This window comes from Carlito syrichta, unplaced genomic scaffold, assembly GCF_000164805.1.
Source record: "Carlito syrichta isolate Samal-C Ts95f unplaced genomic scaffold, Tarsius_syrichta-2.0.1 Scaffold308806, whole genome shotgun sequence".
NCBI classification, from domain to species: Eukaryota; Metazoa; Chordata; class Mammalia; order Primates; family Tarsiidae; genus Carlito; species Carlito syrichta.
Genome location: NW_007252902.1, coordinates 612,558 through 629,194, shown reverse-complemented (window position 1 = coordinate 629,194; position 16,637 = coordinate 612,558). Strand labels below are relative to the sequence as shown.

Sequence of the window (16,637 nt, the reverse complement as noted above, 5' to 3'; positions counted from 1 at the left end):
CTCCATTTTAGTGATCTTTTTCCTTCCTTTGAAGTGCTGATGTGGTTGAATGACCTGTGTCTTTTCAGAGTTTTGTCACTCTTGTGTGGACGCCCTGCGTTAGGAGCCGGGATCTGGCTGCCTACTACTCCCTATGCTTTAGCTGTTCCTAATGAGACTCTGTTACTCTCCCAGGCCAACAGTCACCTTGCTCCAGGACCCCAGAAGTCAGGAAAACACATGGGTGGGTTTGTATCACCTTCCTAAAGCACATCTACATTTCAGAAAACATTTCACACAGAAGAATTCAGACTCCTGGGAATCAGTTCGCATTTTATTTTACAGTACATTCATATAAGTTCCTGCATTTCCAAGGTAACCAGGTCACATTCAGGTTAGCACTGCTGGTAACAAAATCATACAACTACCCTGGCTTCAAAAACAAGATAGAGTGATGCACATTAATACTTCTTTCCCTTTAATACTGCAGAAGATAATACTGTACATCACAAAATAAAATCCCTAAAAATCACATGACTTTTACAATCCAGTGTGAAGGCATGTGATTTTTTTTTTAATCAAACCATATGGAACATGAGGAGAATAAAAAGAGTCTGAAAGCCCTCCACAATTTTCCCCAATGCTTTCTCTTCTAACTGCCAGTTGGCACACTCAGCTTTGAGGCCTTGGGAAAGGAGGGACAAAAAGCAGGGGGTTCTTTAACTCCAAAACTCATGGTTTTTCAGGCTATTTCTATAAAAATTACTTAATCTAAAATTCTAAAAAGAATTCATATGAATAAGGGATGCAACAGAGGAAGCACCTGAAAAAAATTCCTTCAGTCACTGATGGGAAATTTAAGCTGTGAATTTTTGTGAATTTTCCATTTCACAAAAATGAAAAGCTATATCACATCCAGTAATATGTTGAGTTCTGAAACACATTTTCATTTTACTGAATGAAATACTATGATCCATGATCTGTTCTTGAACAAGTTCAGAAAAGCAACAGTAATCTCCATCTGCAATATTTCCTATAAGCTATCTTTTACCATTACCCATCTATGAGTGCAGCTGACTCAATCTTTGAAAATTTTAAGAAGTCAAACTGAGCTATACTAAAGAATAGAACAAATTATGTAGAAGAAAACTCAAATGTGTGAGAAAGCAAGAAGTAAGATTTGTTTGCATCTTTTTTCCTAGATTAAAAAAAAAAATTATAAAATGTTTGGACCCTGGCCCAACACAGCTGGAATGATAAGTATTGAAAACACAACCCCCATCCAAAAAGGCAGTGTGCTTAGGTAGCACCTTTCTCCTAGAAGTTCAATGTGCTTTAGGTATAATTATCAACTAATTGCATAATTAAGTTCATAATTCAGAATATACTCAGACTTACTGTTAACTCCAGTGACTAAAGAGCCCCTGCCACTTGCTGCCAAGAAATTTTTGAGTCCTGAACTTACAAGGTTATGAATGCAATTGATACACATATTTGCTGACCCCAAAAGAAAGACCACCCCTTTCAAGGCAGAAAGATATGACAGAAGAGAGAGTAAGACACTTCTTAAGAAAGCCACAAGACATCTTATGAAAAACCAGAGCCAGTGCATATTTTACAACCCCTGAAGAAAGCCCCCAGCAGCAGGGACAGCAGAGGGAGCAGTGAAGTTTTGAAACCAGAGTGACTTGCAGCTGACTGCCTGACAGTATATTCACAGAGTAAAATGCAGAATAAGTTGACATATAACCAAGGCTTACATTATATCTAGAAATGTTTTATGCTTTAAAAAAAATTGTAATGCACTCCAAAAAAATGTTTCTGATAATTAATGTACAACAGAAGGCACTGTTATCCGCATAAATCCATTGATTCTGCATGGCAAAAACCTGAGTCGTGCAAGTCAACCCAATCCTCTAAAACCACCTTGGGCATCCAGCCTTTGAAGCATACAGTTTGTCCTTTTCAGTCCAATGATTGTTTTTCTTTCATTTCATACATTACAGTAGCTGTTTAAATATATATTTCAGGGTGAGAAAGGTCAAAGCGGAAAGAGAGTGGATAAAAGTGCTGCCTAATACCAGATGGTCTAAAAGCAGCTGCCTCATTTACTCCCCTTGACCTTCATACTCCCCTTGTGAAATACAATGCAGCTGTGACTTCTGGTCAGCTGACGTTCCTTCCTTCAGTTGTTACTGGGCACAGTCCCAAAGTTAAATGCGGAGAGGACACCTTTGTTTTCAAACGTGAAGCCTCCTTGTTGTTCAATCTTCTTCTTCGCCTCTACCATTTTCCAAAAGAAAGAAGGGGGGGGGAAAGAGTACTTAAGGTGATAACTTCAAAGAAGATTCTTTATATACTTATAACTATGAAGGAATGTGACTTGTGGTATTACTCTGCCAAAGTGATCGTCAGAGTTTAACAGATCCATGTCAATAAGTAGCTATGTTCACTATCATGGAAACACTGTTTGCAAACAATGAATGAAATGAAAACAAGTCTCAAAGGTGGATTCCACAGCTTCTACTGCTGAAAGCATGCCCAGACTTCTCATGGTAGGAGGGCTGATACAGAATCTGTGCAGATCTTAAAGTGTAAGTCCATAAAAATAGAACCAGAGTTTTAAACTCTAGATGCCTAGTCCACAATATTTCCTACTAAAATATATTTGTAACTACAAAATATTTTCCATTGATAATACAGGAGTGAGCATAATAACATAAAATAATTTTTCCACTTAAAAATTGAAAATCAACAAGAATCAACACCACATAAAGCTCAACAATAGAAATGGAGAGCATTTAACTTGCAGGAAGACCAGCTCCTTGCCAGAACTTGAAATGTTTAGGCGGGTGATCCAGCTGATCAAGGCTCCCTCATCAAGACCCATCCCAACTCTGACATCCCAACCTTTGGCTCCAAAATAGGATAAGGATGTGAATGAGAACACAGTCATATACAGGTTTTTGCAAATATACACATATTCATGCAAAGCTAAGATACCATGAGTGATTAAAAAGAACAATCATCCATCAATGGCAATTCCTTATGATCTTGAAGGGCTGGTCTTTAACAATTTTAGAAACAGTATTTAGGTGTCACCTGGCTCATCAGATAAGACTGACTGCTGGCATGCTGACACATGCACTGTACTCTGTAGTTTACTCTGGCTGACCTGCCACTGTCCTCCTGTGCTCTGCCAATGTGTACACTTCCTGCAGGGCCCTCCTCTGATCCTCACTGAGCGGGGCCATCAGTTGCTGGTACCAGGCAGCATCCCGATTCTGCACAGCTGTTCCATTTGGGGAGGAAAAAAACAGGAGAGTACAGTGACAATTAGTATTTCAAAGAACAACTAGTAACACAATCAAATTACACTGAAGTTATCTCAGACAGTACAAGACAAAGTGTACTACACCAAACATGAGGTAATGAAACACATTCCAGCAAAGGATTCTGAGTACCCACTTAGTTCCCAACCTTGTGGGGTGTCAAAGAAAGATTAGCATACTGCAAAGCTCTAGTCTCTCTAGTTCTCTGCTTCCTTCTTTGTCTTCTTCTTTCTATGGATGTTCTCTAAAATCTGGATCTCAGTAAACCCCTGTACCCATTAGTTACCATTTTTCCTTGGAATTTGCATACTACCCGTAGCTTCAGCCATTGCTGCTACACTAAGGACTCAAATCTGTACCTTTAGGCAAACCTCCCCCTACACTTCCTGTACTGTTCTATGTGAACAGTCTACCTCAAACTCAGCACAACTAAAACCAAATTTAAGATATCCCCCCCAAATCCTCTCTATCTCTCCATTTCCCTCCCAAGTTCTATTAGTCTCTCAGTCAACTGTTGTAAATCGTTATGGTCTTTAACCACGCCCTCTCCACATCCAAGCCTCTGCTTCTTTCTTAATGTCTTTAGTTCACATGCTTTTTCCATCAAACGCCACCTTCTCACTCCAGGTCCCCAAGCCCCTAAATTAATAAAGTGATCTCCTAACGCTTGGTTCCCGTATCTGCTCCCTTCAGTTCTTTCTGCATATCATCCATCACCTGATAACTGCCTAAAGTAAACTACCACATCCCCAAGGTCACCCCTTCACAGAACAACTTTCAACACTACTCCAGTAGCAATGGGATAAAGACCTCTTCAGTCCAGAATTCAAGGCTGCTATCATCCAGTCTAATTTTATTCATTTACAGAGACTTTAAGCAGTGGTCCCTACTTGCTGGTCCAAAACTGGCTGTCTAATATTCACTTGAGGAACATTTTAAAACATAAATCTCCTGAGATCATCACCCTTTGGTGATGATGACACAACACCCATGTCTGGGAACAACGGTCTTAGAGCACACCTTCCATATTTCCATTTCCACGTTTCTGCTCTTATTCTCCCAAGTTTTAGAATATTGTTTCCTGTGCTTTCTGCCTTTACTTCCTGCTAAGTCTCAATAAAAACATGTAGGTAGTTTTTTTATCCATCAGTGTATTTGTAGCAGTGCTAAATAATGCCAATATATTATACTAGAATTCTTGTTAGTAACAATATTTGATGTTCTCTTTAATATTGTTATAATAGCAACAAAATTGGCAATAATCTTAAATGCCCAACAGTGGAAATAAGTCAAATTATGGTAAAACCATAGAAATACTATCAAACCATAAAGCAAATAATCTGTATTAGTGGGATTTTTATAATTTGACTAATAATTTTCTAAATATTTTCATTGGCTTATTTATGTTTATTCTGTAAATTTTCCATTTACACTTCCCATTTTCCTACTGAGTTACTGGTCTTATTCATTTGTAGACACCCTTTGTTATATCATATACATTGAGCCTTCAATATATATGTGGCAAATATTTTCTCCCAATCGCTTTATGAGTCCTAGAGCTATATTTAGTGTCCTTCACTGTGCAAAACTGGCAAATTGCTTATGTAGTAAAAAGTCACTTTCTAATGACAGCAGTTCCTTCCCACAGAGATTGTGAATCACTAATAGGTTCATGGCTACAATTTTTAAGCAGCATATGCCTGAAACGCTCATTCTTTTCTGTCAAGATGCTTGCCCATTTATACCTAGCGGATGAACAATATATACAGATACTCTTGCCATAAATTACTTTTGTGAGGATGACCTACAGGCAAACCCTGCTACTTTTCAATGATGAAAGTTGCTGGGACTGGGCAATAGGTGCTTCATTATTTTAATCTCTCTCATTTTGTGTATAATTGGGAATTTCTATCAAGAGAACAAATAACCATTTAAAAAATAATTTAGATCAACTTCGGGCAGATCCCAAAACAACTTCTAACAAAAAAGAAATGAAGAAAGAATTTAGAAAAATGATCTGAAGACTCAGGGAGTAAAGACATACTTAGCAGAGCTTGTGTAAAAAACTGATATTCATCTACACTATGGTCGAGATCAATCGGAGTACTGAATCCCTCAAGGGCAGTTTCTTCCAAAACCTCTTCATCCCAGTCATCATCATCTTCCTCCTCGTCTTCACCTCTTCCGTTATTTGACTGCATTGCTTGAGCAGTTACAGTTGTCTCCTCTTCATCACTTGAAATCTCCTCTGTGAATCCATTAATTATTTAAAAGAAATCAAAATATACATGAACTAAATATAAAATTTCATGAAAAAAAGATTTTAAAACAACATTCTAGAAACGAAAAAATTATCACATAATTTTACCTAAAATTGTACAAATAAACCTTATCTCTACTGTAGTTTACTAAATTGAGAATGACTTTATCTTCCTCACTGAAAACAGTGCCCTCCATCCGTTGTCCAGCTGAATATTACTACTGTTATGCTGTGGCTGCCTCATACTCATCAGTAAGAACACTATTTAATTACACTACCAAAATTAACTTCTTTTTGTTAAAGGGAAAAAAAAGGACATAAAATGACTGTGCAGTCACTGCACGCGTTTTAAACAACAATGACCTCCCATTGAGAATTCGGGCCTCTTAATTGATTACAAACTGCTCAAAAATGCCCAACTGAGGTAGTTTCTGCCGACAGAAAAAGTAAAAACAAGGCCAGGCATGGTGGCTCATGCCTATAATCCCAGCACTTTGGGAGGCTGAGGCAAGAGGATTACTTAAGTCCAGGAGCTTAAGACCAGCCTGGGCAACATAGCAATATCTCAACTCTACAAAAAAAAAAAAAATTAGCTGGGCATGGTGGCACATGCCTGTAATCCCAGCTACTGGGGAGGCTGAGGTAGGAGGATCACCTGAGCCCAGAAGGTCAAGGCTGCAGTGAGCTGTGATCCTGCCACTGCACTCCAGCCTCAGTGACAGAGTGAAATCCAGACTCAAAAAGGGGAAAAGAAACAGTAAAAACGTAGATACAGCAATCCCACTTTGGGGTATATAGTCAAAAGATTTGAAATTGGTATATGAAACAGATGTGTAAACTCCCAAGTTCACTGTAGCATTATCATCAAAGCCAAGTTATGGAATCAACTTAAGTGTCTATCAACACATGAATGGATACCTAAAATGTGGCATACTGGAAAAATCCTGTTATTTGCAACAACATGGATGAACTTGGACATTATGCTAAGTGAAATAAGCCAGGCACAGAAAGATGAATACTGTATATTTGCATATGTGGAATCTAAAATAATCAAACTCATAGAAGCAGGGAGTAGAATGGTGGTTACCAAAGGCTAGGGGGTGGGGGAAATGAGAAAATGTTGGTCAAAGGGTACAAAATCTCAGACCAGAAGATGATGTTTGTTTGTTTGCGATCTACTGATTGCACAGCATAGTGAATATGGTTAACAATAGTATACTGCATATTTCAAAGTTGGTAAGACAGCAAATTTCAAACATTCCCACCACGAAAAAATGGTATTTAGATGATATATATGTTAATTAGCTTGACTTAATCATTTCACACTGGATAAGTCATGATGTTACTTTGTACCCCATAATACATACAATTATCATTTGTTAATGTATAATAAAAGAAAAAAAGTAGTTAGCTATGTGTGGCTTGAAAAGTTAAAAAGCTAAACTGCATATCACCATAGACTCTGTATCTATTTTCAGTGCCAATATGTTCTCAGCAATTAGACTGTAAATGGAATTCTGTAATAGGAAGGCAGTAAATGCAGAACAAAAACCAACATAAGAGGAAAAACATAGAGTAAACCCAGACCAAGTAATATTAATCTAAAACTAGTTCTATAAAACATGTCATACTGAAGGAGCTGGATTAAACAAGGCAGTTTTAGGAATAAGGCAACTAACCATAGTTTAGACCAAATACATAGAAAAGAAAAGCATGGCAAAGATATCATTACAAAGAGAATAAGAAATACTTGCACTTGTTAATCATTCCATACTTTAGTAAGAAGTTCAACAGAAAGTCCAGGGTATTACCAGAAAATCTTCCCTCAAACCATATTAATATAAGCCAATAAAGAATTGGCAAAGCAAGAAATTAGAGATAATATGCTGAAAAAAAATTCTACAACTGTTTACATATACTTAACCAAAAAAACCAAAATAAAACAAAAATCCGCACATACAACACTTCCAGTAAAGAAGTATTACTTCACAAGACTTACACAGAATTCAGAAAAACAAATCAGAAGCTATGTTGCATGTTGGGAATGAAAGGAGTCATTTATAATTCCTTATACATGAACAAACTGGGATGATGTCAGTTAAATGAAAAGTGATTTAAATCTATACATGCTAGCATCCTAGAATTTAGCATCAAAAATAAGAGTTGTATGTTTTCTAGAAAGAGTTCTGATTTTTCTGAGTTAAAGAAGTATTGTTAACCAAGAGAAAAAAAACTACACCTGGAATTAGATAAAGCTACCTCCTGGTCCCTAGCAAGTAGTTCTGCAATGTCATCCTTAAACAAACAAAAAAAAAGTTTGAGTATTTTTAACTCTAACAATCTTATTCTGACTCTCAATTAAGTACTTTATCCTTAATTTATATTTAAATCACAAATCTATCTCAAATATAATTTTTGATAGTAAGTCATCTAAGTACCATTTTTTATTTTTGAGACAGGGTCTTACCCTGTCGCCCAGTGGTGCGATCCCAGCTCACTGCAGCCTCAACCTCCTGTACTCAAGTAATCCTCCCATATCAGCCTTCCCACTAACTAGGACTACAGGCACACACCACGACACCTGGCTTTTTTTTTTTTGGTAGAGACAAGGTCTCACTATGTTGCTCAGGCTGCTCTCAAACTGCTAGGCTCAAGAATTCCTCCTGCCTTGGCCTCTCAAAGTGATGGGATTACAGACATGTGCCACCAAGTTCAGCCCATTAGGGGAAAAAAAAATCAGACACTCTCTACTAATCTGTGGTACTGACACTTTTGCTCTTAATCTAATGGTTCACTGAACTCATGGCTGCTGCCTTCACTGAGGCTAGTAGCACAAATAAGAATATGAAAAACTGGGTTGCTAACTTGTAGTCAAGACCATTTGATTCTGTCACAAATGTGTGTCCTAATGTGTAACAACATCTATTAAACTCCATTAAAAAATCACTGAGAGTATTAGGTGTCAAAAGTTGCACAAATCTAAATTTATTTGTTATGTGTACAGCAGGTCAAAGAATATAAATCTGCTTAATGACTCCAAGTAGACTAATATTCAAAGAAAGGACATGCTCAAATCAAAATGAATTCTACCATTCACTGCAATAAAAAGACTTTACCGTTTTCTTCCATATCAGCTTTCTCTGCTTTTGAACGATCTTCCCGGTTTAATAGTTGTCTAGTAGCACAGACCTGCTTTAGGCCAAGGAAAAGGAAAAGAATTGAGGGAACAATCTGTCCCCCCACAGCATCGACTGCAGGAGGCCGATTTTGCAATTCCAAAAGGATACTCAGTCCTATTATACACATCTTCCGGTCATGATGCCTGCAAATTTTGAAGGAAAAAGAAAATGAGGACATGAGAAAAGCAATAAAGGACAAATTTTGTAAAAACTACAAAAAGAACGGTCCAAGGTGTAGTCAGTCTAAGATTCACTTATTGGAATCATACATAGATATACTCCACCACCTTATACTATATGAAATCCTATATAAATCAAATTTTGTAAACTAATTATCATCATTAAAAACCTATGGGAAATCAGGCATGGTGGCTCATGCCTGCAATCCCAGCACTTTGGGAGGACTGCTTTGAGGCCAGGAGTTCAAGGCCAGTCTGGGCAACAAAGCAAGACTGGTGGTATGTGTCTGTAGTCCCAGCTACCTGGGGGACTGAGGTGGGAGGATCACTTGAGCCTTGGAGTTCAAGGCTGCAGTGAGCTGTGATCATGCCACTCCAGCCTGAATATCAAAATGAGACCCTATCTTGGGGGAGAAAAAAAACAGACCTATGAGAGTCTGCAATTAACATGATAAATCCTGATGTAATAACAATTTATGACAAATATAAATGCTATATATACGAGCCTTGGCATGAGTTTTATTAAAGCAGAAATACCCATATTTGACAGCATAAATTCCTATATACCAGGGGGAAAAGGAAGAACTTCTTAGACTTTCCCCTCATTAAACTGATGTAAAAGGTTTCTTGGTACATATACTCTACACACTAAGTCCAAGTGCCAAAAGCTGTTTCAGAAACTCAGCATCTAGTAAGCTGAACTTAACGTAAGTAGTCTCTTCAAGTCCTCTGCTATAAAACAACATAAGAAAAATTAAATTCAAAAGGAAAAAAGTATGACCAGTTTACATTAGATATTTTTCTACTAAATGTTTCCTCTGAGTTGCTTAAGACTAAAAATATTAAGAATTAAAAGACTACCATATTGGTAAAAAAAAAAAAAGGTCTTAAATTTGCAGGTATGAACAACAAATTTACTTGCAGTGACTCGATTTGTTTAAAGTGAAACTAGAACAAAATCAACAATGAATATATTACAAGTTTCTGTTATTCTTCATTATTTTAATTCCTTGATTCATTCCAAGTTACTAATGCCCAAGTAGTATATTATGACAGAAACCCCTAACTAGTTAGCACACACCCAGATGTCAAGTGGGTCACAGCAGAAAAGCTGATTATCAAGTGGGGTTCTAAAGACTCGAGGGAAGCAAGCCCAAGGATGCCCAGTCTATGTAATAGCTGAGAGAAACCGCCTTTCTAGCTTTGGAAATTGCTTGTAGACGCTAACAGAGACAGAAGCATATGACCTGCTTCATTCTGAATGACCAAATCTCTAGTCCCCAAATCTTTGTCAGAGGTAACTTTAGGCACAATTCCTTTTTAAAGTATGTTCTACCTTCAATACTTTAATAACAAACCTCAATCAGGGACAAACGCCAGTGTCCTGCAAGTAGAAAAATTAGAACACACATAGCAGCTTGTTCCTCCATTCCAACTCTATCATCCTAATCCAGGCCTCTATCTTCCTATCTGTGTGCAGTGCCCTAACTCCTGCTGAGGGTCTATTCCCCTCAGCAAGCTTTTCTAAATGACATCTAACAAATGTTTTTTTTAAGTATTTTTTCCAGTGTTTTAAAACAAATTAGACAGCAATCTAGCTCAAATTCTAGCAAAACACAGTCACTAATATGAGTTGGGTGACTTGAGGAGAGCACAGAACTCTAGTCAGGACCTCACTCCTCTTACATTTTAAACCAGAAGAGTGCTTCACATAAACCAGATTCTCCAGTTACAAGCCCTCCTTTGTGATGGGTGTCCCAGTGAATGGCAATGCTCTGCGGTAGGGGCCTCAGTGATTGTTTCTCCTCCATAATGGGTCCCCAAGTGACTAGCCTGCCTCTGTAATGTGTGTCCCAGTGACAGGGCCTCTCCTAATGGGTGCCCCAGTGACTGGCCATCCTCTATGATGGGTGCCTCCATTACTGTGCCTCCTCTGTGATGCATGCCACAGAGACAAGTCCACTTCTGTGTACTGGGGCAGCACCTGAGCCACAAATAACAAGCCCCTGACCCCACATTTGGGAGTAGGCTTCCTTGAGATCTGCAAAGGGTTAAACACCCTGGAACACTAGATTATCTTTGCCAGATTGGTACCCTTCTTAGAAACCTGACTCCATTTACAATGATTTTACCCACAGACACTTAATAGTCATGGAACTTAGATGGATACTTAATTCTTGTTGCCTAGAGATAAAATGACACATACATCAAAAACAAGTGGGAAGGGCTACTATTTCTAATTTTCAGACCCTGCATTCCTTCCACTAGATTATACTGCTTGAAAGGACCTAAGATGGAGTCCATATAGCCAAGGAGCAGCCATTTTAACATTGTCTAGACCTGTCATGTTTCTCTAGCAGTTCACTTTAATTTACCCTCTAATCACAAGCCAAGGACAGAAGCAGTTTCTCAGACGTAGCTATTAATAAGTGTTTTACAATCCCCTCCCCAGTTTGTTTTGTACTAATTTGCTTTTTTTTTTTTTTGAGTTGGAGTCTCACTCTGTCACTCAGGTGTAGGGCAGCCTCAACTGCTGGGCTTAGGCGATCCTTCGGCCTTAGTCTTCCAAGTAGCCGGAAATACAGGTGTGTGCCACCATGCCCAGCTAATTTTTTGATTTATTGTAGAGATGAGGTCTCGCCAAGTTGCCCAGGCTGGTGTCGAACCAGTGGGCTCAGGCAATCCTCTCACCGAGGCCTCCCAAAGTGCTGGGATTATAGGTGTGAGCCACTGTGCCCAGCCTTAATTAGCTTTTCTATTTCAAGTATTTGCCTATACCTATAAGAGCCAAATTAACCTAATCAGTCCCTTGTGGCCTTCATGACACAGACCCCATCAAGATGGCAACAGTTATGTGATTAACCCACCCATCTGCCTGCCGTCCATCACCTGACATCAGCACCTGTGCTTACCTGCCCTCCATGATGATGTGGAATAGACCACCACCCAATCACCTTAAAGACCTGCCCCATAAAGAGGAAGGTTTAAAAGGCATTCAACATCAAACAGCAGCCACCACTGTTTTGTTAAGCACTGGCCAAGCCATGTGCTCTTTGGGCTATGGCTGCCATGTTTTCTTAGCTTTGGCCCCCTCCCCTACCTTGAGGAGGTGAGGAGGTGAATCAATCTCTCTCTCTCTCTCTCTCTCTCTCTTTCTCATTTACTTTCTAAATAAACCACATTTTCCAATCTAATTTCTCTGCGATGCTTTGCATCTTTCGTGCAGCACCAGACTGCAGACACCTCCTTGTCAGGTATGACCTAACATTTTGGAAGTCCCTACTGGGATTTTTAACCTAACACTTCTGAAACACACTCTTAATCCTCTAAAAATTAATTATATTAACAATACACCAAAAATAATTCCTAAGATATGAAAAATATTTTTGTATATGCTATCATATGCATACATTAAAAAGTCACCTTCCCGGAAACAGAAAAGCAGTATACAACCCAAGAAACACATACCCAAGAAAACAGTCTGTATCATTCATCCACTGATTTATAAACTGTACAGTGATAGGTCCGGGGTTGTGAGGCAGCTGAATTCGTTCTAACGTATGTAGCAGCAAATCAGGGTTGTAGTACAAGGCAGCGATTGCAACCTGAAGACACATGGTACGGAGCTCACTAGTTTTGACCCCTCGAGTTAATCTCTCCAAAACAAGTTGAACAAAGAGTGGGATGCACTAGAGGAGAAAAAGAAAAAGTCAACAAGAAAACAACCAAGTAACTTTTATAGAAAGCTGAATGTTGGCAAAGATTGTTATCAATTAATCAGATAGTGTTCATGACAATTATACATTTGCTTTTAAATCATTTGAGTTATTTAAAAGACTTATATTCTCATTTAACCTAGAGAGAGTAAATAGACAAAAAGAAGTCCTATGGCAGTACCAGAAAAATCTCCTTCCTTTTTAAGTGCAGATTAGCATTAACTGACAGTTGTCCAGTAATGGTCAAATGGTAGCAACTGTCAAATGGTAGCAATAATCCAATCAAGGGTTCAGTCACTTCCATGTTGAAAGTAAATGCCTAGCCAGGCTCGGTGGCTCAGTCTGTAATCCCAGTGCTTTGGGAGGCTGAGGTGAGTGGATTGCCTGAGCCCGCGGGTTCGAGACCCGCCTGGGCAACTTGGCAAGACTTCATCTCTACAATAAATAAAAAAAAATTAGCCGGGCATGGTAGCTCGTGCCTGTAGTTCCAGCTACTTGGAAGGCTGAGGTGGAAGGACTGCCGGAGCACAGCAGGTCGAGGCTGCAGTGGCCGGGAGCAGCCACTGCACTCTAGTCTGGGCGACAGAGTGAGACTCCAACTCAAAAAAAAAAAAAAAAAAAAGAAAGAAAGAAAGAAAAAGAAAGTAAATGCCTGAGTGTCATTTTCTTTGACAAATAAAATTGGAAATAAATGAATGGAACTGGGAATAAGTATGATGTAATCAAATTTTTTTTTAATAACAAACAAACGTTGTATGTAAGAAATTAAATACAACCTAAATAAAAGGAAAGACATTCCATGTTCAGAGATTAAAAGACTAATCTTAAAATATCAATACTTCTCAAATCTACAGATTCAGCACAATGCCTATTATAATCCCAACTGGCTTCTTTACTGAAATTGACAAACTGATCCTAAAATGAATATGGAAATTCAATGGACCCTGAACAGCCAAAATGATATTACAAAAGATCGAAGTTGCAGAACTAAAACTTCCTGATTCCAGAACTTACTACAAAGCTACAGTAATAAAGACAATATAGTACTGGTATAAGAACAGACAAATGAGTAAATCAAATAGAATGAGAGTCCAGAAAAAGACCTTCACATTATGGACAGACTGCCAAGACAATTCAGTGAGGAAAACATAGTCGTTTCAAACAACTTCATAACTCCATGTAAGAGAATGAATTGGGACCCTTTCCTCACACTATGTATGAAAATTCATTCAAAATGGATCAGAGACCTAAAAATAAGAGCAAAAACTATAAACTCCTAGGAAAACCGGGGGATAAATCTTTATGACGTTGTATTTAGCAATGTTTCTCAAAATTGACACCAATCACAAGCAATAGTAGAAAAAACAAATTGGATATCACCAAAATTAAAAACTTTTGTGCTTCAAAAGTGTGATCAAGAAAGTGAAATAACAAAATAAAAATGAGGAGAAAATGTTTGCAAATCATATATCTGATAAGCTACTGGAATCTAGAATATATAATAAACTACATTAATAAATATACAATGCAATTAAAAATAAGCAAAAGATCTAATTAGATATTTTTCAAAGAAAAGATATATAAAAGGTCAATCAGCACATGAAAAGATGCTCAAGATCATTAGCCAACAAGAAATGGGAATGAAAACCACAATGAGATACCACTACACAAATAAAAAGTGTTGGCAAGGACAGAGAAATTGGAACCCTCATTCACTGCTTGTAAGAATGTAAAATGTTGCAGCTGCTTTAAAAACAGTTTGCAGTTCCATAAGTGATTAAACATAGAATTACCATATAACACAGCAATTCTACTTCTAGAAGACAAAAACATGTCCACCCATAAACTTGCACACAAATGTTCACAACAGCATTTTTAATAATAGCCAAATGGTGAAAATATCGCAAATGTCCAACAACTGATGAATGGATAAAATAAATGCAATTTATCCAAAAGATGAAATATTATTTAACATTAAAAGAAATACAGTGGCTGGGAGCAGTGGCTCACACTTATAATCCCAGCATTCTGGAAAGGCAAGGCAGAAGGATTGCTTGAGCCCAGGAGTTTAAGACCAGCCTAGGAAACATAGCAAAACCTCATCTCTACAAAAAAAAATTAGATGGGCATGGTGGTGGGCACTTATAATCCCAGCTACGCAGGAGGCTAAAGCAGAAGGATCACCTGCCTGAGCCCAGGAGGTCGAAGCTATGGTGAGCCGTGATCATGCCAATGTACTCCAGTCTGCATGTCAGGGTGAGACCCCAACTCCAAAAATAAAAAGAAAGAAAGAAAGCACTGACACATATTACCATATGGATGAACCTTGAAAACCTTATGCTAAGTGAAAGGAGCCAGTCACAAAGGAGCCACCACATATAATATGATTCGATTTATACGAGATGTCTCGAATAAGCAAACCCACAGAAGCTGAAGTACATTAGTTGTTGCCGAGAACCGAGGGGAGTGTTGGAGGAAATCAGGAGTAACTGTTAATGAGCATAGTAGGTTTTCAGGGTGTAGAGGGGCAATGAAATGTTCTAAAGTGGTGGTAGGAGTTGTACAATTCTGTAAATACACTAAAAACCATTGGAGTGTACATTTTAGATGGATGAAATGTAAGGTATGTGAATTATCTCAATAAAGATAATCTAAAAAATACATGAAGCAAAAATTACAAAACTAAAAGAAAAAGAGAAATCATAATTTTACTTGAACTAATTTTAAAGTATAAAATTATGCTCTTTAAACTGGTCAACATAAACTTTGTTCTATAATATCTTAATTTCTGGTTAGAAATTAAGCATATACCAATAGCATATACCAATAGCATACCAAAAAACAAAGGAAACATGCAAATCTCTGGACTCCGAGTAGAATTTACACATTTATTTCCTTCATTATTTTATTGATAGTCCCTTAAATTATTACATATTTTTCTGTGCATGCCTTTCTCAGCTATAATGCAAGTTATAATTTCCAAATTACCTGGCTGTTTTTCCTTGTAATTTAAATAAGATTTGCACCAGCAAGCACAACCTATAGGCTAGGCTGTCTTTTTCATTTTTCATCATAGTATAAACAAAAATGTCAGTCAGGGATGTAAATTTCAAACATACACATCAAGTAAGATGCTTTCCAGATATACATTACCTGATCAATTCCCCTTCCTTTGCACTGAAGAATGATGACTTCAAGAAGTTTGGCTGCATGACATTCTGCATCTTCTCCTGCATCTCCACATAGTACCTGCAGTAATTACAATTTAGCTCAGCAGTGAGTGCACTGCATGGAGTTTAATCAGGACCACATGAAATAAAATAACTTTGTTTGCTTTGCAAGTTTACCTTGCCAAGTCAAAGGAAGAAAGGTGAAAATAAAGTCCATCTATCTTCTCCATCTACTCTAACTCCTTATAAGGAGTAATAATTCACTTATTTGACTTTAGATTAATGAAGTAGGCTATCTGAGTTAGCTGTCCAGAAAAATGCAGCTTCCCTTTAAAAACACCAAAACAAAATAATAAAAAGAAATCAAAAGAAAACAAAACAACCTTCTTTTTAAACAGTGAAATTATTTTTCTGTTCCTTTTGATTTCTTATTCATACGCACCCTTTTTTTCATAATAACCATAATTTGATATTATATACCTTGCAATTTTCAATACGTCCTTCATAATTAGAAATATTTTCCATGGACATGATAACCATTTAGGACTACACAGCATGACAATAGAAGAATATAACAAAGTGACCAGACTATTCCTTCTTGTCAATTTTGTATTTTCACTATTATAAACAATTCTACAATGTACATGTCAATACATGAAATTTGAAATATGATTGCCTTATACTAAAATTCCCAAAAGAGAGCATGCTTATGTTAAAAATTTTTTAAGGCTGGGCTCGGTGGCTCAGCCTGTAATCCCAGCACTTTGGGAGGCTGAGGTGAGTGGATTCCTGAGCCCGCGGGTTCGAGACCCGCCTGGGCAA

At 37.7% G+C, this 16,637-nt stretch overlaps 1 protein-coding gene across 2 annotated transcripts in view; it reads right to left on the bottom strand.

The window, feature by feature from the left end:
* Positions 1-285: 285 nt before the first annotated feature.
* The window catches only part of IPO8 (importin 8), a 69,617-nt gene continuing 53,265 nt past the window's right edge, over positions 286-16,637 (bottom strand). For both annotated transcript variants that reach the window (XM_008065818.2, XM_021716400.1), the window contains 6 exons: positions 15,799-15,894; positions 12,398-12,618; positions 8,688-8,893; positions 5,356-5,559; positions 3,155-3,271; positions 286-2,262 (listed from right to left, as the gene is read on the bottom strand). In XM_008065818.2, the coding sequence (XP_008064009.1) occupies positions 2,165-2,262; positions 3,155-3,271; positions 5,356-5,559; positions 8,688-8,893; positions 12,398-12,618; positions 15,799-15,894 (942 nt within the window). In that variant the 3' untranslated portion in view covers positions 286-2,164. The remainder of the gene's footprint in view (positions 2,263-3,154; positions 3,272-5,355; positions 5,560-8,687; positions 8,894-12,397; positions 12,619-15,798; positions 15,895-16,637) is intronic.